General features: G+C 38.8%; 3 protein-coding genes and 1 long non-coding RNA gene across 4 annotated transcripts in view; 2 read left to right on the top strand and 2 right to left on the bottom strand.

Annotated features, from left to right (window-relative positions):
* Positions 1-161: 161 nt before the first annotated feature.
* LOC131885470 (uncharacterized) lies at positions 162-2,030 on the bottom strand. Its single transcript, XM_059233527.1, has 5 exons — positions 1,808-2,030; positions 1,204-1,290; positions 518-552; positions 332-437; positions 162-254 (listed from the first exon to the last, which is right to left on the bottom strand). The coding sequence occupies exons 1-5, from the start codon at positions 1,809-1,811 to the stop codon at positions 175-177; spliced, it is 312 nt and encodes a 103-aa protein (XP_059089510.1). The 5' UTR covers positions 1,812-2,030; the 3' UTR covers positions 162-174.
* Positions 2,031-5,038: 3,008 nt separating this feature from the next.
* Positions 5,039-7,604, top strand: LOC131885412 (uncharacterized). Its single transcript, XR_009373836.1, has 6 exons — positions 5,039-5,086; positions 5,827-5,842; positions 6,043-6,082; positions 6,157-6,260; positions 7,366-7,486; positions 7,551-7,604. It is a non-coding gene; the product is annotated as an uncharacterized LOC131885412 (long non-coding RNA).
* Positions 7,605-11,786: 4,182 nt separating this feature from the next.
* Positions 11,787-13,982, bottom strand: LOC131884902 (uncharacterized). Its single transcript, XM_059232798.1, has 7 exons — positions 13,860-13,982; positions 13,256-13,342; positions 12,569-12,603; positions 12,383-12,488; positions 12,241-12,305; positions 12,134-12,151; positions 11,787-11,792 (listed from the first exon to the last, which is right to left on the bottom strand). Exons 1-7 carry the CDS (start codon positions 13,861-13,863, stop codon positions 11,787-11,789), a joined length of 321 nt encoding a protein of 106 aa, XP_059088781.1. The 5' UTR covers positions 13,864-13,982.
* A 6,932-nt stretch (positions 13,983-20,914) lies between these two features.
* The window catches only part of LOC131884901 (uncharacterized), a 29,698-nt gene continuing 25,620 nt past the window's right edge, over positions 20,915-24,992 (top strand). Inside the window, exons 1-3 of the mRNA XM_059232797.1 lie at positions 20,915-21,039; positions 21,137-21,168; positions 21,240-21,288. Of these exons, the coding sequence (XP_059088780.1) occupies positions 20,940-21,039; positions 21,137-21,168; positions 21,240-21,288 (181 nt within the window). The 5' untranslated portion in view covers positions 20,915-20,939. The remainder of the gene's footprint in view (positions 21,040-21,136; positions 21,169-21,239; positions 21,289-24,992) is intronic.

Below are 24,992 nucleotides of genomic sequence, written 5' to 3'. Positions count from 1 at the left end.
GGAAACCATTGTTCTGAAATTCGAGTAACATTAAAACCAAGAATAATGCATCTTTTGTCATTGAAATAAGCTTGACATCTTACCCGAATGTATGTGCAATTCTGCAAGTCAGTTTGGAATGAGAATAAACACAAGTCAATCAATTGGTTCAATAACTATCTGGTATTGAAAAGGTCATTGAGCGCCTACCTGAGAAATCGTTTGAGCTGAAGTGCACGCTCCACTAACACTGAAAAGACAGCACACACCAAAACCTAAAAGCATAAAAGAGACAATTGAGATATTTCCGAAATTCTCGTCAACATTAGATCAAATTGAATGATTAAGTCACCCGCAGCGCAATTTCCAGAGGAAGATCCCCCTTTGGCGGTGCATTCAGTGGAGGTCAAACACGTTCCTTGCAAGTTCCCTGTCCCAGTTGTGGTGCAAACATCATTCTGAAAAAGCACGCAGATTAGGACGAGGGGCCTTTTCCAATGCATTTCATTTCTTCTCAAAAATGTTCGATTGAACTCACTTTAAAAGTGACGATGTTGAAGATACTGAAAAGTCCTGCAAAAGAACAAGAAGACGAGTTCGGGGGTGTTGAGTTTGACGGAAAAAAAACATTTGTTTTACTAGTGAGGTGTTTCGAACCGGAAACTGACAAACACTTTTTGTGTTTTAAGGACCAAAGTTCTAAGGCTCTCATCGAGAGAGAAAAAGGAGGTTCGGAAGTATGAGCAGCAAAAGAATGGTTTTTGAGGCAACCCTCGTTCCGAGTTTTAGAAACGCAGGAATGCAATTTTAATACTCGCCAATACTTTTTAATCTTATGTCTGCACCCTCCTACCCTCACCGTAGCCCGAATTAAGTTTTTAAGGAAAAAAGCCGACATTCCGGTTCGAAACACATCACTATATCATACGCATTTTCACTCGCATTTATGTTCGGATTTAATCAACTTTGATAGAACAGCTGGGATAAAATCCTCCTTCTTTAGAGTAAGCTAAGTGGACAAATCTATATTTTGATCCGTTAATCTGGTGATCCAAAGATAGGGTTCCAGTTTGGTGCCAGACTTCACAAATCTTAGTGCAACTGCAGTGTTGTGCTTCGAGCAAAAATACTGGCATAAAATAAGTCATTACAACTTAAACAAATTTGAAAAAGGTGCAAAATGCTTGCAGTGATCCAAAGGTAAAAAAGGGAATGTTACAATACTTTTCTGTCGATGGCTCTTTTGATCCTCGTCTGAAAGCGCCCCACAAGCCAATAAGACAACCACGAGCAGCAGATTATAGTATATCCCTAAATGGTAGGTTGTTAGTGTTAAACAGTGATATTGGGTCGGATAAGTGATATCTGTTTTGCAACTTGGCTGTGCTAAATTGTAGATGTTTATATCTCATGAATTGAGCTGGAATAGGTCGAGGTGTTCTTGGTCTAAAAGAGCCGAACCCCTGTGCAGGAAATGTTTTTTGTTGGAAATTGGGTAGAAGTTGATGATTGTCACCAAATGCCATCTCTGGCGAGTGACGATGTTTCTAAGCCAAAGCCTTGAAACGGTCGACTTCAATTTAAACTCCAAAATCAAATTTTGACTCCTTAAGGTTTTAAAGCACTGGGTTTTAAGGTGGGCCCATTCAATACTAATCGTTCAAGAATGTGGTTGAAAATTCTTACAACTCAGTACAACGTAAGCTTAAGTTTATGGCCAAGGTACCATTCTCATAGAGGGTCTCAAGAGAATGCTTATCACAGTTTTCAGCCATTAGTTTTTTTCCAACCCTTTGTCTCAAAAAGAATCAACAAGCTAGATGCTCACCCATGGCGTTGAGATGTGTCCAGGTTGAAAGTTAAGTGACAACTGATTCGATCCCGGTTTCGTCTCTGTCGCCGCTCCAGTTGAGAGTTGTCAGTATTCTCTCAAAAAGCCGGACCCTCCCCCTTACTACGTCTTGTAATGGTCGGGACAAACCAAGTAACGCAACCGGCATCTAGGTATTTGGTCATATTTAGCAAACGGCCAATGAAATGATTCACAAGGAGGCGAACCACAGACAGAATTTTGAAATTGTCCTTCCTTTATGGTTCGTCCTGGCATGACACATGAACGTTAGTTGCAACGCATTGCACAAAACTTTAAACTCAAATGTGACTGGAACAAAACATGAGGCGATAGTATAGACACCACATTGTTAGGCGATCCCAACTTTTGAGCATTTATTTTATGAGCGATATCTCACCAAAGCACGAGAGGTGCTCAATTATGTTAAACCATACTACATAGAGATTCTTGATCGCAGACCAAGCTTGTTTGATATGAGATTTCGCCATTGGATCCATTTCAAAGAAGGACGAGTACAAATTAAACAATTAATAAGTGGAATTGGCATAATACTAAGTTACGATTTCATGTTGACTAATGACAATGATAATAATGATAAAAATAATAATTTATTTACGGTACACAGACCGATGTCTTGAATGGATTCAAGGCACAAATATTTTACACAATCACTCCAAAGTAATTCTGATCATTAAACGAGTTTGAATTTGCTGATCGATGAAACGGGTATTGAACGTTGGTCTGGAATGCTTTGGAGGAAGCTATCCAGGTCCTCTTTGAATTTGGAGATCGTATTTTTTTCGACATAGATGACCCGAAGGGAGGAGGGCAATTTGATGTAGAGTCTTGGGCGTCTCTCAAGAAATGAGTGGGGCATGATTGATTTAGCAGTCGCATTCTTGTTGTAGTTTCAATGAGGTTGGATACAGGTAACACGCCCATTGTCTCGTTGGACGAAATTAATGTCCGTTCATGTATGGGACAGCTCATGTGTGTGTGGGACAAACATCAAGTATGTAATATGGCATACCGTTCGTGTCTCCTTTGCACACTGTAGGTACTGGCGTAGATGCTCTAGTCGATCCCAGTTAGAGAGTTTGAAGTTTAGTATTTATAATATATTTTTGATTGTTTCTTGCCATCCTTCTTATGACATTTTACTCTCAGAAGTAATTAAAGTGTTGTTTGACGAATTCCATGTAAAAAGGTATTTTCAACTTGTTCTGGTGCGTAGATCTGGTTCTACAGCTTCTTCAGAAATAAAAAAAATCCATCAAAATTAATGGCACTTTTCATAGACATTGGCAGACGCAGACAAGACGGCATGTGGTTTTCATGGCTCGTAAAAGACCTTCTGGCGTTATTTGGCATTAAAAAGTGTTTTTCTGTAAGTCGTTCAAAGTTATTACGTCATAATATTGGAAGGGGAGATGGCCACTCTAGACAACAGGTGGGACTCTAGTCAAGTTTTTGTGCTTGCGTGCCCACGCGGCTACTTAAGATCAAGGGTACTTATGGTCAATGAGGCAAGACAAACGCAAACTAAATTTGACAACCTCCGTATTTAGCTTTGCTGGCAATTAACTTACTGGATAGCCTAGTCTCCTACAAACAACTCATGCATTACTTCCTTTATTGGCAATCAGTTTGCCACAAAGCACTCAAAATGGTCGCTACGGAGCTGAAAAATCATTAACATCATGTGGAGCAAAATGAGGAAGCGTCTGACAGTCTCAGCATTCCAGTCAGTTGTTGATTAATTAGATCATTTTAATTGTTTCTTTGTGACATTTTGCACATATTTATACATTTCATGCCAATTATAAAACGTGCTCCTCCTTTTTTTCTCCCACTTTGTTCTTTTCAATAGGGAGAAAAGTTGACAAAATCAAAAAAGCATGTCTACAACGGACCTGAAAAACTCAATTAGTATTCAAAACTTCAAACTTGACTCAAACGATTAGTAAACTGTCGTCATAGACACATTCGTCCCATGGTATGTGCAACTCAGTTTTAGGATGTAAAATTTTCCCACTCGGCCTCCTGGCGATGATTGTTGGGTAACTTGAATCAACGTGCTAATAGTGGACGGGGACAACTGACACACCTGAATCGTTACTGTGGCTTGACTACCTCGCAAACGAGACTTAGCACGCGGTCTGATCAAACATTTCCCTAGATCTAACATTTCTTTTGGGAAACACTTTCAATAATCAACGCATCTGGTTTAAGCGTCTAGTGCCACATTTTGCAAATCAGGGCAATTCTGATCAGCTTTCCTTGTCCATAACAATGGCATCAACGACTACGATTGATGACCCGGATACAAGTAACAAAATGCAAAATGGCCGCTCTGAGAATGGGAAAGTGGGCACGCGCTAGATCTGACCTGGTCCAGTCTAAATGCAAGATTTGCGGATCGTTGAACGCTCAATCCATGGTTTTGATCCTCCTCCTTCAACTCGTCGTCGTCGTCGTCATCATCATCCAAGTCATCCCTTTGGTGGTGTTACTTCCTCAACTTCCGAAAAAATCGTCAGTGTCTCCTGTGGCACCCAAATTCGAATAATTAGATATGAATGTTGCTTAGAGGATAGAAGGAGCGTATGGGGACAAATCCGGATTGGTCAGAGTTTTGTGAGATCGGTAACGATGGTGCTAAAGAGAATGTGTTTGGTTGGTTTCAGGTTTAATCAAAGACCTCATTAAATGGTAAAGTTGCCTTGTGTGGAATGTTATGCTTTTTATTGAGTATCATTTTGCTAAACGCAAAAGAAAGGAAATAAGTTTCACATATCTCAACTAAAACCCACCGATCATTGCCATTGAAGAGAATGGATATGAGAACAATCGTGCAATTGTCAGAGCCTCCCAAAGGTTTAAATGACTCTATCGTACATTTTTCGAAAAAGGTTGGCCGACAGGTTGCCAGAACATTTGACGTTGGACTTCCACTTTTAGCCCCCCTCCCCCATCCTATTTGTACCATAGAGTTATCACTATATATATCAGTGCCGACTGCGTGGAATTGGTTGGCATGAGAAAACACTTGAAATAATTGTGGTTTTGCACCCTTTTCCTCCAAATAAGTCGCAGTGAAGCCTGATGTTTTACAATCTTGACGCGGACCATTAAATTGCTTATTGCCGAACATGTTGCTCTCCAGAATGGCTTCAATTGTACAAGCTAAAAAAAAATCAGCCGACTCGACTGTGAGCGAAACTTGCACTTACAACTTCGACCGGATATGTGACAGTAAGATTGAGCATATTAATTCTAACAAATATTGTAAATCGAGGCGGGCAAATCGAAACGCTAACTTACCAAGACAATACCTAGGGCATACAGGGAGGAGATTGATTTGTCTTGGCCAAAATCAAATTGTGCATTATGTGAATTAAGTAATGTGATGGTGGTACGGGATTTCCAGTATTTTCGGTAACATGATCTTATAGAATCACTTTTACTCTTGCTTTTGCTTTGCATGTATGTTTCTTGGGATTCATTTATCTGCTTTAGCTATAAATGCAAAATCACAACAATTGTTCCAGAAACTTTACAAAAAGTCATTAAAAGGAAGCGTTGGAAAGAAAAAGTGTAATTGCATGCCTTCCTAAACAGCAACCCGACGTGTTTTGGAATCATATAAAGTAGTTTTCTCGTAGTTGGGCTGAGCTTGATTTTAACAATTCTTCTGTGATTCTCCATTTGAACCAAAGTAGTAGGTATTCATTAAAAACATCTTGCACATTCTCAATCCTGTCTTGAAAGGTACTGTTGGGTTCTATTGCGGAATTTCAAAGTCAGAATTAATACACTTTAATTGCATCCAAGTTGTTTTGGGTTGCCACGGGTCTTTCTTGGTTTCAAGATGGAGGTATACGCGTACTTTTACCAGTTACCAAATCAATTTTTGACTATTTTTACATTTTGATAAGTGTAAACGCAATTGTTCGATCTGTCTTCAATACGTTATTAATTCGTTTACCTTTTAGATCTCTGCCAGATTCGGTAAGCAATCAATGAAAATATAATGTTTTGGACGGAAGCTGGATTAAAGAATGAACATACTAGCAAGTCTTTGTTCTTGGTCATGGCCAAAAGCTTTTCTTTCATGCAAACCATTTACTATTGGAATGCTTTTATTCCAACTTTCGTCGATGTGTTCCTTATTCATGCTCTTCCTGACGTTTTGTCTTCCCTTTCCTTAGATTGGATTTTGATACACTTGTGACTCAAACCTGGCCACTGGTACGTAATATATAATGAACCTTTTTAAATTTCGCTCCAGAGAGTAAGACTTGAAACTCTATTCTTTCTCCAAGGGGCCTGTGGGGATACGGCAGATTCCGTCATGGTGTCCAGTCCTTTCTCGTCGTCGGCCAATGCTTTCCACCCACCGTTTGTGGAACATTGACGGGACAGCATAGTAAGTGAAACTGGCACTGGCCCTTGATCATTTGACACACTTTATATTCCAATTGATGGTGGTTCCCGCAACACTGACGGAGTGCTTCCTCAAATACTAAGCCACGGACTTCTTGACATATGGACTGCGAACGAGCTTGCCGGCAAATTGGCCTGCTTTGGTCTTTTTGGTCTCGAAAATAAAACAAGAAACGTAGATCTCTCCAATTAACGGTAGATCAATTTTATATCATTTAACGGCAAAGTCGATCGTTTCAAAGTTATGTTGTCAAAAGCTTATGTAGCTGACCAAGAGCAGGCCGAAAATTCAAATTTTATGTACTGTTTACTACATAACTTTGAACATGTCTCCTGAGTTCCCAAGCATCGGTTTGGGCTCAAACTTGGCTAAGTTTATCAATTCAACAAGATCTTGTGGTCGTATCAAATGCTTATTTGGAATAAGATGAGCGGTTTAGGAGATAGGATATTTTTGCTTCCGTTTGCAGTCCATGTCTCTAGAAGTCCGTGACTACGCCTTGTAATGATGATTTTTTTAAAAAGGGAAACACACTGTTCAATAGCACATTTTTGTCAAGCAGAAATGTAAGTTACTTATCCAAGCATTTGAAGCATTTGGAAGCGTAACATTCTGTTAAAACTCTAAAAATGGTGCGATTCCGTGTGAAATTTCACGAATATCGACTGAACCGATGCTTCGATTTCTTAAAGCAATTGATAAGAAAGGGATGCATTTTGTCCATGTTGTCAAGTTCACTAAAATGAATCGTTTCTCTATGAAGGAAGGAGAGGAAAGGTAGATATGGTTTTAAAGGATATTTTGCAACTTAATGGTCACACCTGGATGTCGAAAACCATGTTTGGTCCGTATTACTTGAGAGGTTATCAAAAAACGGATGTAATTTGAGGAAATCACATGTTGAGGGATGGTTAAACATTCAACTTTTTCTTTTTCACATGTAACAAATCCTCGACTTTTTTCAATCAAGGTCTTAGCAAGGAACATCGATTCATCATTGGCATACGGCTTAGATTGCGATATCAACTGATAATGCATAATAATTTTAACACTCAAAGAGGTACATTAATCTCTTGTTGCTTTTCAGTGTACCTTGAGACTGCAACACTGGAACAGCTGGAGAAACTGGCCATCACCAAAGGATCGGACACCGGGAACCGAAACTTCCAAATCAAGGTCACATACTTCACCTGCAATAGCCTGGCCAAGTATAGTATATGAGTATTTTTTTTGGAACTTTAGTAGCATAACATGAGGAATGATTTCTTTCAGAGCACCCGCTGGATGCACTCAATATTTCACGGGGCAAAGTGGAAACTTCCAATCTATAATTACACAAGGAGGCCAGCTTTTGCAGAGCATGAATTACAACAACTGTTTCCGACAAGAAGAGGGTAAGTTATGTGTCATAAATAATAGATAATACGTAGATTTTTATTCGCGATGGAATACACACAAGTCCAAGGGTGAATTGTCATTCAATGTGAACCGGATAATCCAGTTGCCCCTCTGACTCTTTCCTCTCTGAAAGTGTCGGATGCGTTTTGCGTTTTCAAAACCCACTCATGCATAAAAAAGGTGAAAAGAGCGTTGTGTAATTTTATAAGGGCTAATAATTAATATCACACAACAGAAAAGACTAGACTAAGATTTCTTACGACAGTATATTGTGAAAAATCATAAAAGAAGAGTAAGAATTGTCGTCTAAAATGTCAAAGTGTGGATGTCTCAGACAACCAATCGTCGAAGTCCGATCGTAGACCTAAAAATAAAGGAAATAAGGGAATAAAGGATTTTTTACACCTTCTGGGAGGGAGAGGGGGGGAGATTTGCCCGAGGGGCTTAAGACGACCGAAAGTGGGAAAAGTAATTAGAAAGCTTTCACTTCATACAAAAAAAAGAATAATTTAGCACTATGCAAGACCATTGCAGCACGGAATGAAATTCCACTCAAGGACCTTCGAGTCAACTTCTTTGAATACTGCACTTGTAGATAATGGAGGTAAATGTATTGGGCAGGTCTCATCTATGAAAGATTTAGGTGTAGTCCTCCAACTGGATATGCTCATCGAGCTTTCCATTATTTTGAAGAGTGGGTAAAGCTTTTCAAATGTGTGGTTGGATATATCGCACGTTTAAGTCCAGAGATAGCACCACAACGCTAACTCTGTACAAGTCGATTGTCCAGCCACATCTTGAATATGCCTCACCCATTTGGGCTCCAATGAGTTCAGCAGGTTTGCAAAAGGTCGAGCAAGTCCAAAGATGTTTCACTAGGAACATCACAGGATTGAGAGAGCTCTCATATTGGGAGAGGCTAAAAAAAGTTGGGACGGTACAGTGTTCAGAGAAGGTACGAAAGGTGTCTGACATTGTACGTCTTCAAAAGAATTCATGAGCTTTGTCCCAACCCAGGGTTAGGGTCAATTGTAGTGGCTGTAGGGGCTCAACGTGCCTTTTGAGAGCACCTTCAAACCCTCGAAGATCTAGGCTAGTTCGAACAATGATGTCCACTTCTCTTCTTCAAGAGAATTTTACCTTTTTTTACACCAGAAGGACATTATTGAATGAAAATGACTTGCATTAAAGATTGTGTTTAAAAATTCGATTTTCATAATGCTACCGATATTTTCGGAACTCATCAGCACTTAAGGAATTGAAACCGTCAACAGATTAAGATCAAAGAAATATCTTTCAAATTAACATTTTATTCGATCAACCCCTTCAAATTCCCTTTGAGTAGTTGTGGGAATCAAATTGAACAATGATGGACTTCATTAGTAGCTTCATTGTTCTATCTAGCCTAGATTCTCGAGGGTTTGGAGGTGCTGTCATGACACACGTTAAGCTTGAGATCGTAAGACTTTTGCATCCAGCTTTGACGCATGGTCCGCCATATAAATGAGTCTAGAGATGGTAGTTGACTGGTTTATTACTAAAACATCCTAGCTATATATACGTATCACAGCTAGCAGGATGTGAGCGAGCACATGCTCGCCACACCACTTCCCCCCAACCAAAAATAAACAGGAGTAGGACAAGGGCCAGATAGCGGCGACATGGCCGGGAAGCGGCGACGTGGCATCATTTTCGACTACGACACATTTGCGTTCAATATCTATATCCACAGTGTACACATTTTACGTCTTTTATGGAAATACACATCAGTTCTAGTTATAACACGAGAATATTCCAAGATGGGCTTTCGAACAAAATGAAACGAAAGTATATCAAATAGCAGTTGATTTATGGACTTCAAATAGCGCATTTTCAAACTGGATTACAAAGGGACACAGGAATTAATTAAACAAAATTTTCCTCATTATCTTTTCGTGTTTCCAGGATATTGCAACATTCAAGTGAGCGAGGCAGCTGAAACCACAAATAGATGCTTTTCTTTTTATCTGCTATTGCCGACCAAGCAAGAGTAAGTGCGTTTTTAATTGTGATTGTTCATGTATTCATGCTATTTTTGCACTTTTTCGCTTATCTTCATAGTCTTTCAAGACTGCAACTTGAAAGTCGTCAACAAATGCTATCCTTTTACCCCATTTGGCAATTTTTTGGGGTGATAGAATAACAAATCAGCTTCCACAGATAAGTAGCATCATACTGAGTATGAATCTTGTACAGAACTAGTAAGCACTCAAAGCGTTAGTGTTTTATGCAAGCTGATGTCTACTTGTTTAATTTTTGAAATGATTCCCCCAGTATTGCCTTTTTGTTCACAACCTTGTTTGTATTTGTTGTGTTGGAGTCCGAGGGTGAAGCCTCTCCAGGTCAACAAGACTAACCACGCCATTCTCCAATTCTCAATTTCTATCAGATCGGCAAAAGATTTGTCCGTTATCAGATCGGTTTGCCGCCTTTATATCTACCACTATCATTCCTCTTAACAGCTCTAAAGTCAGTCTTCTCTTCTTTATGCTTTCTAAATTTTTGCTTTCAATACATCTACATGTTTTACTTGATAAAGCGCCATTATTTAAATTATTTCCATGTCATTCCTTTTTTAAGAACACATAAATTCCGATTTCCTAGTAGTAATTTAACATGACTTTATTAATGTGCTCAGGTCACGAGTAAATGTATTTCTCTTTGATAACACAAGCTTGCAAAATAATCAAAGCCGATGGGGCGGAAAATTTCATTACAAGCCTTAGCCAGGTATTTTTTTCTTCGACTTATTTCTGATCAAAAGGATATTATTATCAAAATTCCTCGCACGGCGAGCGTTTCATTTTGTATTCCATTGTCTCCCATCATCATATATACCTAATGCATTTCAATTTTATCTTCACAACTAGATTGATTGCATGAGTAAGCCGGATTACCCTGGCCAGCCCAATTTCGGGCTCTTTCTGCGGTGACGTCTTAAGTCCTATCGCAGCAGACACCATTCCTTCTGCTTATCACATGTAAGTCATGCTGAACCCGCCTTAACAGACTTCGAATTTCAAATGCAACCACCATCAAATGCTCTAGAGGCCATTTTTATGCTCGGGATTTGTATTTAATCAATCGTTTTCAAAATCATTTGACAGTCCATGGGATCCTAGACTCTGGATGTCGGACGACCGACCGTGCGGTTGGCTAAATCAAGAACGATGGCACCACGATTGACGCTGTCCTGGCTAAACAATGCAATGAATGGTTTCGTGGGAAGCGATCGAAAACCGGTCTATTTTTTTGTTTTCTTGGGGGCTAGGGTTGGATGAGCCGCGCTTTTTTGAAGTAGAATTGATTTTCAGGCTTTGGCTGCAATTCGCAGCTAAATTGAGTGATGTAACATTGCAAGATAAAGAGCAATCTTTGACTTTTGATCTTTGATCAAACATGGGTTATGCACAGCCTTAGAAAAGGCTTTTTGTCTTGTTAGTTGTGAGGACCAGGACCCCGTCATGTTTGAATAGAAACACTTTGCCTTGGTCCTCCGCACTTCTGGCTTCCAATTTTACAATTCTATTTGTTATCATATTCACGTAATTGGCCACAGAGGGACATACTTCTTTCTGACAGGGTTGGACGTCTCCCTTTGCTGGTTCTAGGATTCCAAATAATCTTGCTGAGGTATCATGTTTGGATGCCATCACAAAGGCATATTATATTGACCCAGCCTTATTCCCGCTCTTTTGGCCTTAAACCGGATTTTCTTGAAATTCGGCGGGTTGTGAACTGGTTGTAAGCTCAATCAAAGACAAATGTTTTTGGTCTGAATGAAAAATGATTGTGCCAGCATCCAAGCCTTTCATTGTGAGTAAGATGACCTTAGGTCAGACAGCATGAGTGTTTCATATTTATCAAGCATTTGTAAAGGCTCTTCTCTTCTAAACTTGGCCAGCTGACGGATTTGATGATTCGCCCCCCGGGAAACTGAATCAATTTCGATTTGACCCGCCCACCTGCCATAAATTTCATTCTGGACATCCTTCTAGACGTTTTTCGTTGCTCAAAAAGTCTGTAACAACACATTCTTTGGATCAGCAAATCATCTATCATAACCGTTCTTCATGCCTAAAATGCAATCCAGTTTACTCTAGTGACCTTAAAACACTCAGATGAGGGTAGATCCACTCGGAAGGGGGCAGCACCAAAGGCTTCCTGATTTGGCGTTTACATGCGTTGTTGTAAAAATCAGCAGTTTTTAAGTTTCAGTTTCGATTCATTTACTTTACGTCTAACATACATAACTGTATGCATTTATTTTTGTTTTTGTCTCGTTAACTCATTTATTTTCGGATGCAGAACAAAAAGAGTTAATCTCTCTCTTGGAAAACCATTGTTCTGAAATTCGAGTAACATTAAAACCAAGAATAATGCATCTTTTGTCATTGAAAATAAGCTTGACATCTTACCCGAATGTATGTGCAATTCTGCAAGTCAGTTTGGAATGAGAATAAACACAAGTCAATCAATTGGTTCAATAAAGTATCTGGTATTGAAAAGGTCATTGAGCGCATACCTGAGAAATCGTTTGAGCTGAAGTGCACGCTCCACTAACACTGAAAAGACAGCACACACCAAAACCTAAAAGCATAAAAGAGACAATTGAGATATTTCCGAAATTCTCGTCAACATTAGATCAAATTGAATGATTAAGTCACCCGCAGCGCAATTTCCAGAGGAAGATCCCCCTTTGGCGGTGCATTCAGTGGAGGTCAAACACGTTCCTTGCAAGTTCCCTGTCCCAGTTGTGGTGCAAACATCATTCTGAAAAAGCACGCAGATTAGGACGAGGGGCCTTTTCCAATGCATTTCATTTCTTCTCAAAAATGTTCGATTGAACTCACTTTAAAAGTGACGATGTTGAAGATACTGAAAAGTCCTGCAAAAGAACAAGAAGACGAGTTCGGGGGTGTTGAGTTTGACGGAAAAAAAACATTTGTTTTACTAGTGAGGTGTTTCGAACCGGAAACTGACAAACACTTTTTGTGTTTTAAGGACCAAAGTTCTAAGGCTCTCATCGAGAGAGAAAAAGGAGGTTCGGAAGTATGAGCAGCAAAAGAATGGTTTTTGAGGCAACCCTCGTTCCGAGTTTTAGAAACGCAGGAATGCAATTTTAATACTCGCCAATACTTTTTAATCTTATGTCTGCACCCTCCTACCCTCACCGTAGCCCGAATTAAGTTTTTAAGGAAAAAAGCCGACATTCCGGTTCGAAACACATCACTATATCATACGCATTTTCACTCGCATTTATGTTCGGATTTAATCAACTTTGATAGAACAGCTGGGATAAAATCCTCCTTCTTTAGAGTAAGCTAAGTGGTACAAATCTATATTTTGATCCGTTAATCTGGTGATCCAAAGATAGGGTTCCAGTTTGGTGCCAGACTTCACAAATCTTAGTGCAACTGCAGTGTTGTGCTTCGAGCAAAAATACTGGCATAAAATAAGTCATTACAACTTAAACAAATTTGAAAAAGGTGCAAAATGCTTGCAGTGATCCAAAGGTAAAAAAGGGAATGTTACAATACTTTTCTGTCGATGGCTCTTTTGATCCTCGTCTGAAAGCGCCCCACAAGCCAATAAGACAACCACGAGCAGCAGATTATAGTATATCCCTGAAATGGTAGGTTGTTAGTGTTAAACAGTGATATTGGGTCGGATAAGTGATATCTGTTTTGCAACTTGGCTGTGCTAAATTGTAGATGTTTATATCTCATGAATTGAGCTGGAATAGGTCGAGGTGTTCTTGGTCTAAAAGAGCCGAACCCCTGTGCAGGAAATGTTTTTTGTTGGAAATTGGGTAGAAGTTGATGATTGTCACCAATGCCATCTCTGGCGAGTGACGATGTTTCTAAGCCAAAGCCTTGAAACGGTCGACTTCAATTTAAACTCCAAAATCAAATTTTGACTCCTTAAGGTTTTAAAGCACTGGGTTTTAAGGTGGGCCCATTCAATACTAATCGTTCAAGAATGTGGTTGAAAATTCTTACAACTCAGTACAACGTAAGCTTAAGTTTATGGCCAAGGTACCATTCTCATAGAGGGTCTCAAGAGAATGCTTATCACAGTTTTCAGCCATTAGTTTTTTTCCAACCCTTTGTCTCAAAAAGAATCAACAAGCTAGATGCTCACCCATGGCGTTGAGATGTGTCCAGGTTGAAAGTTAAGTGACAACTGATTCGATCCCGGTTTCGTCTCTGTCGCCGCTCCAGTTGAGAGTTGTCAGTATTCTCTCAAAAAGCCGGACCCTCCCCCTTTNGGTACCATTCTCATAGAGGGTCTCAAGAGAATGCTTATCACAGTTTTCAGCCATCAGGTTATTTCCAACCCTCTGTCTCAAAAAGAATTAACAAGCTTGATGCTCACCCATGGCGTTGAGATGTGTCCAGGTTGAAAGTTAAGTGACAACTGATTCGATCCCGGTTTCGTCTCTCTCGCCGCTCCAGTTGAGAGTTGTCAGTATTCTCTCAAAAAGCCGGACCCTCCCCCTTACTACGTCTTGTAATGGTCGGGTAACACAAAGTAACGCAACCGGCATCTAGGTATTTGGTCATATTTAGCAAACGGCCAATGAAATGATTCACAAGGAGGCGAACCACAGACAGAATTTTGAAATGTCTTCCTTTATGGTTCGTCCTGGCATGACACATGAACGTTAGTTGCAACGCATTGCACAAAACTTTAAAACTCAAATGTGACTGGAAACAAAAACATGAGGCGATAGTATAGACACCACATTGTTAGGCGATCCCAACTTTTGAGCATTTATTTTATGAGCGATATCTCACCAAAGCACGAGAGGTGCTCAATTATGTTAAACCATACTAACATAGAGATTCTTGATCGCAGACCAAGCCTTGTTTTGATATGAGATTTCGCCATTGGATCCATTTCAAAGAAGGACGAGTACAAATTAAACCATTAATAAGTGGAATTGGCATAATACTAAGTTACGATTTCATGTTGAGCTAATGACAATGATAATAATGATAAAAATAATAATTTATTTACGGTACACAGACCGATGTCTTGAATGGATTCAAGGCACAAATATATTTACACAATCACTCCAAAGTAATTCTGATCATTAAACGAGTTTGAATTTGCTGATCGATGAAACCCGGGTATTGAACGTTGGTCTGGAATGCTTTGGAGGAAGCTATCCAGGTCCTCTTTGAATTTGGAGATCGTATTTTTTTCGACATAGATGACCCGAAGGGAGGAGGGCAATTTGATGTAGAGTCTTGGGCGTCTCTCAAGAAATGAGTGGGGCATGATTGATTTAGCAGTCGCATTCTTGTTGTAGTTTCAATGAGGTTGGATACAGGTAACACGCCCATTGTCTCGTTGGACGAAATTAATGTCCGTTCATGTATGGGACAGCTCATGTGTGTGTGGGACAACATCAAGTATGTAATATGGCATACCGTTCGTGTCTCCTTTGCACACTGTAGGTACTGGCGTAGATGCTCTAGTCGATCCCAGTTAGAGAGTTTGAAGTTTAGTATTTATAATATATTTTTGATTGTTTCTTGCCATCCTTCTTATGACATTTTACTCTCAGAAGTAATTAAATGTAGTTGTTGACGAATTCCATGTAAAAAGGTATTTTCAACTTGTTCTGGTGCGTAGATCTGGTTCTACAGCTTTCTCAGAAATAAAAAAATCCATCAAAATTAATGGCACTTTTCATAGACATTGGCAGACGCAGACAAGACGGCATGTGGTTTTCATGGCTCGTAAAAGACCTTCTGGCGTTATTTGGCATTAAAAAGTGTTTTTCTGTAAGTCGTTCAAAGTTATTACCGTCATAATATTGGAAGGGGAGATGGCCACTCTAGACAACAGGTGGGACTCTAGTCAAGTTTTTGTGCTTGCGTGCCCACCGGCTACTTAAGATCAAGGGTACTTATGGTCAATGAGGCAAAGACAAACGCAAACTAAATTTGACAACCTCCGTATTTAGCTTTGCTGGCAATTAACTTACTGGATAGCCTAGTCTCCTACAAACAACTCATGCATTACTTCCTTTATTGGCAATCAGTTTGCCCACAAAGCACTCAAAAATGGTCGCTACGGAGCTGAAAAATCATTAACATCATGTGGAGCAAAATGAGGAAAGCGTCTGACAGTCTCAGCATTCCAGTCAGTTGTTGATTAATTAGATCATTCTTAATTGTTTCTTTGTGACATTTTGCACATATTTATACATTTCATGCCAATTATAAAACGTGCTCCTCCTTTTTTCTCCTACTTTGTTCTTTTCAATAGGGAGACAAAGTTGACAAAATCAAAAAAGCATGTCTACAACGGACCTGAAAAACTCAATTAGTATTCAAAACTTCAAACTTGACTCAAACGATTAGTAAACTGTCGTCATAGACACATTCGTCCCATGGTATGTGCAACTCAGTTTTAGGATGTAAAATTTTCCCACTCGGCCTCCTGGCGATGATTTGTTTAGGTAACTTGAATCAACGTGCTAATAGTGGACGGGGACAACTAACACACCTGAATCGTTACTGTGGCTTGACTACCTCGCAAACGAGACTTAGCACCGGTCTGATCAAACATTTCCCCTAGATCTAACATTTCTTTTGGAAACACTTTCAATAATCAACGCATCTGGTTTGAGCGTCTAGTGCCACATTTTGCAAATCAGGGCAATTCTGATCAGCTTTCCTTGTCCATAACAATGGCATCAACGACTACGATTGATGACCCGGATACAAGTAACAAAATGCAAAATGGCCGCTCTGAGAATGGGAAAGTGGGCACGCGCTAGATCTGACCTGGGCCAGTCTAAAATGCAAGATTTGCGGATCGTTGAACGCTCAATCCATGGTTTTGATCCTCCTCCTTCAACTCGTCGTCGTCGTCGTCATCATCATCCAAGTCATCCCCTTTGGTGGTGTTACTTCCTCCAACTTCCGAAAAATCGTCAGTGTCTCCTGTGGCGCCCAAATTCGAATAATTAGAATGAATGTTGCATAGAGGATAGAAGGAGCGTATGGGGAACAAATCCGGATTGGTCAGAGTTTTGTGAGATCGGTAACGATGGTGCTAAAGAGAATGTTGTTTGGTTGGTTTCAGGTTTAATCAAAGACCTCATTAAATGGTAAAGTTGCCTTGTGTGGAATGTTATGCTTTTATTTGAGTATCATTTTGCTAAACGCAAAAGAAAGGAAATAAGTTTCACATATCTCAACTAAACCCACCGATCATTGCCATTGAAGAGAATGGATATGAGAACAATCGTGCAATTGTCAGAGCCTCCCAAAGGTTTAAATGACTCTATCGTACATTTTTCGAAAAAGGTTGGCCGACAGGTTGCCAGAACATTTGACGTTGGACTTCCACTTTTAGCCCCCCTCCCCCCATCCTATTTGTACCATAGAGTTATCACTATATATATCAGTGCCGACTGCGTGGAATTGGTTGGCATGAGAAAACACTTGAAATAAATTGTGGTTTTGCACCCTTTTCCCTCCAAATAAGTCGCAGTGAAGCCTGATGTTTTACAATCTTGACGCGGACCATTAAATTGCTTATTGCCGAACATGTTGCTCTCCAGAATGGCTTCAAATTGTACAGCTAAAGGGGGAGAGAACCATCGATAGTCGCCAAACCATTTTCCACGACCGGCTAGATCTGGTACTTGAATGAGGTATTCGAAGTAAGCAATTTTGGTTATTTGCTACTGACAAGCCACGGAGGTTCCCTCACGACGTATTAAGACTTTGCTCAAATGCCAGGACTACTGGAAAAGAGGTTCATTGGTACAAAAGCAAAAGCAACATATTTTATTTAAACGAATTGGAACAGAATCAAATGTTGTTATTAATGCACATATTTACATTACGTTCGTTAGGCATGCAATTAAAATTTCGTCAACTGTCGGTCATTGAGCAGGCTCTCAGAAAATAAATTTTAAATGTACCATAGTGCAACAAAATTGGCCACAAAATCCTCCGGCAAATAGAATATGCTGTATTCTTTCAACAACAACAAAAATGATTGGAACATCCAGTAAAAGTTAAAAAAGTTTATAATTTCGCCTGAAACTTATTTGTGAAAGATTTGGGTCATTATGATGTCATTAAAATCATGATTTAGTATCATTTTTATGCTTGAAAAAGTTTACCAGTGTTGAAAAAGGCAGTACCCAGAACAAAGAAAATGATGTAAACCATAGTGACAAATTCAAAAATTAAACTTGATGTGTTTTGTTATGATATTACTGTACAATAGTATGATTAGAGAGTGTACAGTAGCTATGTGATACGTTTAACAACACTTCAAGTGGTATAGATTTTAGCTTTTTTAAATATTTACTAGGAACAATGCCCAAACAAGAGTCAGCGGGAGAGGCAAAGATACAGTTTGTTCATTCACTTTGGTATTCTCAGTTTAGAAGGTGCATAACTTTGGAGCTTTGGGCAATAGCCCTCTCTTGGAACCAAATTCAAAGTAATAAAAGTCAAACACTTTTTGAAGTAGATCTCTCTCTCTCTGTTGTAATAGAGAGAGTAATATCACAAAAAGGGCAGTGTAACACATTCATGAGGAAGCGGCTATAAATTTCCAAACGAACGGAGATAACCGTTCATGAAATTAACTTGACTTATCCCAAATCCCTCATTTTGCGCAACAGAAGGGCCATTAGGCTCAATACGTAATCCGCTTTAATTCAAATTTGCTCACTGTACACGTAGCATATTTGTTGCATTAGAACTTTATATGCCAATTTTTATGCCATTATTCTATTATCAAAGACAACTTGTCTAGTCGTTATGGTCGTCCTAGGATTAAGCGTACAAGATGGCGGTATGGATTTATATGGATTTAAATAGAAGTTTCAGTATTCCTCTAAAGAAAATAGTCTTCAATTATAGAATAGTGACACTTGCAATATGTTGGAATTTTCTTACGAGCAAATATGTAGCCATTTATGTAAAAAACACAAAACACTGATTTCTTGTTCAATAGACAGAAAAAAATTTGCTATCCTAGATTTCAAGCATATGCTTGAAAATTTCCAATTCAACAACAGAGGTGGTTAGTGGTTTGCCAGCCAAACAATATTCTAAAATGCAAGTGCGTCTTGATCTCAGAAACTAAGGGCCTGCTGAAGACCGGCAAGAGGCCCATGGAAGTGGGTGAGCCTTTTGTAGTTCATCCTCAAACCGTTGGTAAGAGGAGAACTTCATCCAAGAACAACAGATCCCTTTACAACAGACCAGACCAAGGGCGAACATCTGGGATTGCACTGAGCCCAAAAAGCAAGATGATTGTGAAAAATAATAATCAAACATTTTTATAAATACCACACTAATACGTGAATGTACAAACAAATAAAAAACTTTTTTAAACTTATATTTATAGTTTTGGAACTTACTCCAAGCACCAAATGGAATTCTAAACTTATTAATTTTCCTCCCATCTCTGAAGTCGTTTCGCATTTTTTTGGTAAACATAACAAATTAGCACTTTAAATAGATTCTTTGCTCTGTTTTTCATGTTTTTCTTTCCATATCTCTTTTTTGGTAACTTCTTTCCTTATAAATTCGAACCGATATGATTTCCTTCAAGCCTTTCAATTTCAACTTCCACTTCTTCCAACTCACGTTATTATGTTGCAGCTTGGCCTCAGTAACATTATTGACTATCTGTGTCATGTCTTCTTTAATTTGCCCAGGTCCTGGTGAAAGCAAGCTTTTGCTTACCCAGAATATGAGAAAATCTACTTGCGTAACTTAAAAACAACTATTTTGACCAAAATCACAAACTATTTTTCCGACCCCCTAATAATGATAAGCACAAAGGCTGAATATTTTTGCCTCACTGACAAAACTATCAAAACAAAAAGACCAAGACTAAGTTCAAATTGTCACTAGATGGGCAAATTTTTAGCGTGAAATGAAGTGCCACCCGAAATTTGTTCATACCGGGTGCGCCATATTATCATCTACAAAACATATTTCACTGGACTCAATAAAGTAGAACTCATTTATAATGAGTCGGAGAACCTAACACAAAAAGTTAAATCTGGGAGGCAGATATCGCAGAATCATATTTCTCAAATGCACCGGCTTTGACGAAACGCAGGGCTTAAGTCTGGGGACAAATTTGGCGAAAATCTTACTATGAACCCATTGTCCATGGTGGGCCAGGCCTACATTGATCTCTTAAGCTAGCCCATGGATGGTGGCACAAGGCATAGGTCTCCTCCTTAGGCTCGTTTTGGGGCCAAACCAATTTCAGCCAGAATCCTCTGGAGCCCAACTTTTGTTCAAAGATGGGGTGAATTATCTCGTGGCGGCATGGAGCTTATTAATGTTGTAAACCGTTGTGCGGGGTGAGCCAAAATTATTGGCAATTTTGATAGCGGTCTCACCTTTGTCAAGTTTGACCTTAACCCTCTCTGGCAATTCTTCCATGTTTAAGAGGCTGTTTAGTTTATTTTCAAATTTCGACCCTCAAAATGCTCGAAAATGGTTGGTAATGATCCCATGCAAGCTATGTCCAAAAGAGGAAATTTAGCCAAGCCTACCATTGATGAGGTTATTGGGCCCACAAACAAGTGTAGGCGATAGTATGGCGCACTCGGTAAAACAAAAGATGACTTTCACAACACCTCTCTTCCATGTTTGGAACCAAAGCCTTAGATTCTTTGACCATTTAGTAAGCCACACCAACTTATTCCTAGTGGCAGAAAAATCCATGGTTCGTCAAAATTGCCGAGAAAGAAAATGTAGAATTACGTTCAGAAGGCAAAGAATGAAATTTCTTAAGCGCAAACCATCAAAGTAATGAGCTGAAGGTAAAATTAACGCCTTTGAATATTCTAATGTAAAGAGCAAGAGCGGTCACAACAATGTAAATTATTTGCAAAGATTGTGATATTCAAAAAGTATCATTCCGCTCTCTAGTTAGAACCAATCCAAAGAGAATTTTACCTGACAGCAGAAAACTGTGCACCTAGCTTGAATTGAGTTGCAAACCAGGCATTAGAATAAACGCGGCTTATCTTGAAGCTGGTCCACCCTTCAGGTATCAACATGCCAAAATTTGACAGGCAAGCTCGCCTTGAATTACCTCTTGCGGTGGCGTTGGTTCCCCAGCTAATCAGTTTTTCCCTTTTGAAGCGAGAGGATCGATTCAGTTGTCACTTCATTTTCGGTGGTTGCTCTGAAAACACACACCTCAACAATGAGTTCTTGGTTATCCATCTTGGCTTTGGCTTTGGCTTTGGCCTGGAACATTGCCGAAATTTCTTCAACACCTTCCAATGCCACGCGGCAAGGCAAACGTAAGTGATCGAACTCTTTGGTCATTGAAAGAGAGTCAAGTGTGTGCAAACTTGGAAACTTTGGGCTTTATACAACATATCTGATATTTGGTTTCAGTGTTCTCAATTTTTCAGATCATCAACTTTCCGGTAAGTGTTCGTTATACCAAGCCGGCACTCCCTGTTTTGTTAACTAATTGCTATCATTTTCTTCTCTCCAGAATGATGCCTGCGGTGGATCCTCGTCAAGAAATGGAACTTGTTACACATGTCAGAAGGATATTGCGATTATGAGAGCTAACACATTGATTGAAATTATGATAAGCGAGAGGTATGGGACCCTGCCAGATATGATATTAATGAACTGAAGAAGGATCAAGCCAGAACAAAATAATCTATCGAAAGTAAGGACACTAACAATGGAGGCCGAAGCAGGTACGTACACTTTGTCTTATATGAGAGATCATCAACCAACGCTCAGTTCATGGAATCAAACTGGCTGACCTTGCAGTTGCAAGACCGTGAAAAAGTCTTTGACCGGGACAATTGTGCTCCATGAAAGTTATTGGAGACTTCATGTAAAAAACTCAACCTCTATCAGCTCAAAAACCAAGGATCTTGGTCTTCACAGGTCTCCAGTATTTCCAAGGAAATCAAGAGAATGTGTGTAAAAAGTGACAAAAAGACAGAGAAGTCTCTTTGCCTTCTCGATTCTGATTTGCTTTCTCTCTGTCTGTCACTTTTTACACATATTTTCTTGATTTCCTTGGAAATACTGGAGACCTGTGAAGACCAAGATCCTACGTGATTGAGTTGATGGAAACCTTGGAATTGGTTTGCAAATGATTCGAAAAGGCGTTTGAGTCTGTTTTGGGTGGATAATCGATCCTTGATCTATTTTCAAGATTCTCTCTGTTTTCACTTGGGGTGACATGTTGAGGGATCTTGAAGGTTTCGTCAAGACTGAAAGCTATTTACCTTTTTAATAAATCCGTTTGAAGAAGCTTTACAAATACCACTTTTTGGGCTTCCATATTTTCTTAAACATTTTGCTACAAGAGCACTTGCTTAGTATGATAATCTCGCTTTAGCAAACAAACCTTTTAAACTTTTTTTTTTACATGAAGCCTCCCGTACCTTTCAGTTGGCACGATTTTACATTACACGTATTGAACTTTTGCACTGAATTATAATGACGGTGATACCTGATCGTTTGTATCCAATCAAGTCATATTACTTCACCGTTAAGTACTAGTTCTTGTTTGCAAGCAAATCAAGCATTGAAAGTTCGATTCTAAAACATCAACATAATAATGGAAAGTGCAATGGCTGAGCTCATCAATTATTCTGTCGGTTGAACTTCAAATGAAACGCATGCAAAACGATTGTCAAAAAAAGCCACAAGATCTATCCCATATACCGAGAGTTGGGCCTAAAACGCAGAATTCTCTATTACATAGAAAGAAGGAAGGAAGGTATTCCTAGAACTTTTCCCTATTCAATATCATTAAAAGACTCTTCTTTAAATTTTAATTTGCTCGCCATGATGTTCAAAAAGCTCTATCAAGTTTCTAGAGAAATTCCCAAACACATCTTGGCATTTTTCTACCTCAAAAAATCATAGGGAATAACTTTGATTTTATTGCTTTATGATATTCTAGCCCACATAAAAACGTACATGCCGAAAAACATTACAAAACTTAAGATTTTCAAAAACACATTGATTAAAATTTGATACGCACTTAGTTAGCACTTCATTATGAATAATAATATCATCTATTACACTATTCCTTAGTCATATGGGATTTAATTGTCCAAATTTTTTCATCGTTTTTAGCCCCAAAATGCCCCGGTTACATCTTAATCCAATTTCCCAAAGAATTAGCATCTATTTTTGTTGTTGCATGGTCTCAAAAGAGCTCAAATGTTCCACAAGATCACCTAAAACACTCTGAACGTGTAATATTTGAAAATGTGTTTTATAATCATCATGAGTAAAATTAGGTACGCATTTACTTGAATTATGAAGATAATACATAGAACAGGCAATGTTATAGCTCTGGTCGTTTCTGAAGACTTTGTTGAAACTGATTCAAAATAGCTTCTTTAAGGCTGCCTTGATTTTTGTGAAATTTTCAGTGACTTCAAGTAACTGTCCCTTGAATGGTTCTAAAACAAATTTTCAAAAATCTGCTTTTTTGAGGGCTTCTAATATGGGTGTTTAGCGTTTTGAGTTAATTTGAAATTATGCAAGAGAAAGAAAAAAACCATTTTTTGTGAAATTGAAAATCGATGCCAAGTCTTTGGGAAATTGAATTGGGATACAACTGGGGCTTTTTGGGGCTAAAAGCGATGAAATTGGGACCATTAAATCCTATGCGACTAAGTATTGGTGTAACATATGAGATCATAATTTTTGATCACGTGCTAACTCAGTGTGCTCCCAATTTTCATTTTTATGCGGACTTCATTACCGCTACTGGGATTGGAATCCCAACAGTTCACGACGAGAAATTATTCATTTCACTTAACTTTTATTTATATATGTTATTTGATCGACCAACGAATTAGAGTTGGCTGATATGGCTAACCCTTGAATGTAAGGTTGATCGGGAATTTTAGTCAAAAAAAACTTGTCCAAGTCTGAATTAAATTCTGCTACTGGATCAACGTCTACATACGCCCGACGAATATTTGAAGGCAACAAATTGAACAATGAAGGAGCCAGAGAAATTCAAAAGGCTTTCGAACATGTTAATTTTTATAATATGCTTAGGCATGTAAGTTTCTTTCGTGGGCTAGAATACCATAATGTAATAAAATCAAGGTTGTTCCCTATGATTTTCTGAGGTAGAAAAATGACGAGATGTGTTTGGGTATTTCCGTAAAAACTTTAAAGGGTATTTTACCCCTGTGTCGATGTGAGACTTATTCACGGCATGTATTTGATTTATTTTTTGTATGATTAAAGTAGCAAAAATATTTTTTTTTTGAAAAAACTCCCAATTGATTATTTATAACTCTTATAGTTTTAGAGGAACACATTTGGTTGATTTCTAAAATTTCTAAACATTTGTGCCGGAAATATCTGGTACGACAGTTTTATCCTAAGGCCCACTTCGACATTTTCAGTGATAGTTTTTTCCCCACCAACTTTGTTCAAGAGATATTTTAACTCCGAAGCTCCAAAAAATTGTCCTACCTTACCTTACTCATTCTGACCTGACTTTAGGTACAGGGCGTTTGAAAATAGAGGCTACTCAATTATACATGTGGCACAAAAGTGAGTGGAGCTAGAGCAAAAAGTCTTGAAGTATTGAAGGACATGACATTCATGAGTATGTGGTTAAGCTTTCCTCTATTTCTAAAAGCAATCTTCACAAGGTTAATGAATTTATCACATCAAATTTGCTTACTGCCGTTTCATTTTTCGGTGTTTAGCAGCACAAGTGCTGGAAGTATTTTTATTCTTCTTAGCATTGAGAGCTGCGTACCCAATAACCACATTTTGTTATAGTTCTCTCTTGTACAATAATTTCAGTCAAAATGTCAAGACTGCTCTTCAGGTATTGTAATTGAAACGTGATTCACATATTCATGAATTTCATATCCAACAGGATTTCAAGACTTTTTATTCTTGTTTTCGTCACTTCAGCGCTAGATATCTTGATTGAGGAGACGCGGTTATGAAACAACAGTTAAAATGCATTTTCTTGTAGTGTCCAGTTGTGGGCATTGAAAATCAAAAGATCAACCTCGTCAAACGTCAATCTGCAATATTTAATCAATTTAAACCGTTATGGCTAATAAGGATCCCTGAGCATTAACTTGTGACTAAGCTAAGAGTTATTTTTCCTTAGTCTAACATCAAATGAAACTTTTTTTTCGGACTTCCTTACCGTTACTGGCAATGGAATGAAGTGATGACTTACGTCTTTTGGACAAATACACCTGTCACTACTCTGATCAGATAC

The sequence above is a fragment of the Tigriopus californicus genome, chromosome 8, assembly GCF_007210705.1.
Source record: "Tigriopus californicus strain San Diego chromosome 8, Tcal_SD_v2.1, whole genome shotgun sequence".
Lineage (NCBI taxonomy): Eukaryota > Metazoa > Arthropoda > Copepoda > Harpacticoida > Harpacticidae > Tigriopus > Tigriopus californicus.
Note: the sequence above shows the minus strand (reverse complement) of the source record. Positions and strands in the feature narration are given on the sequence as shown.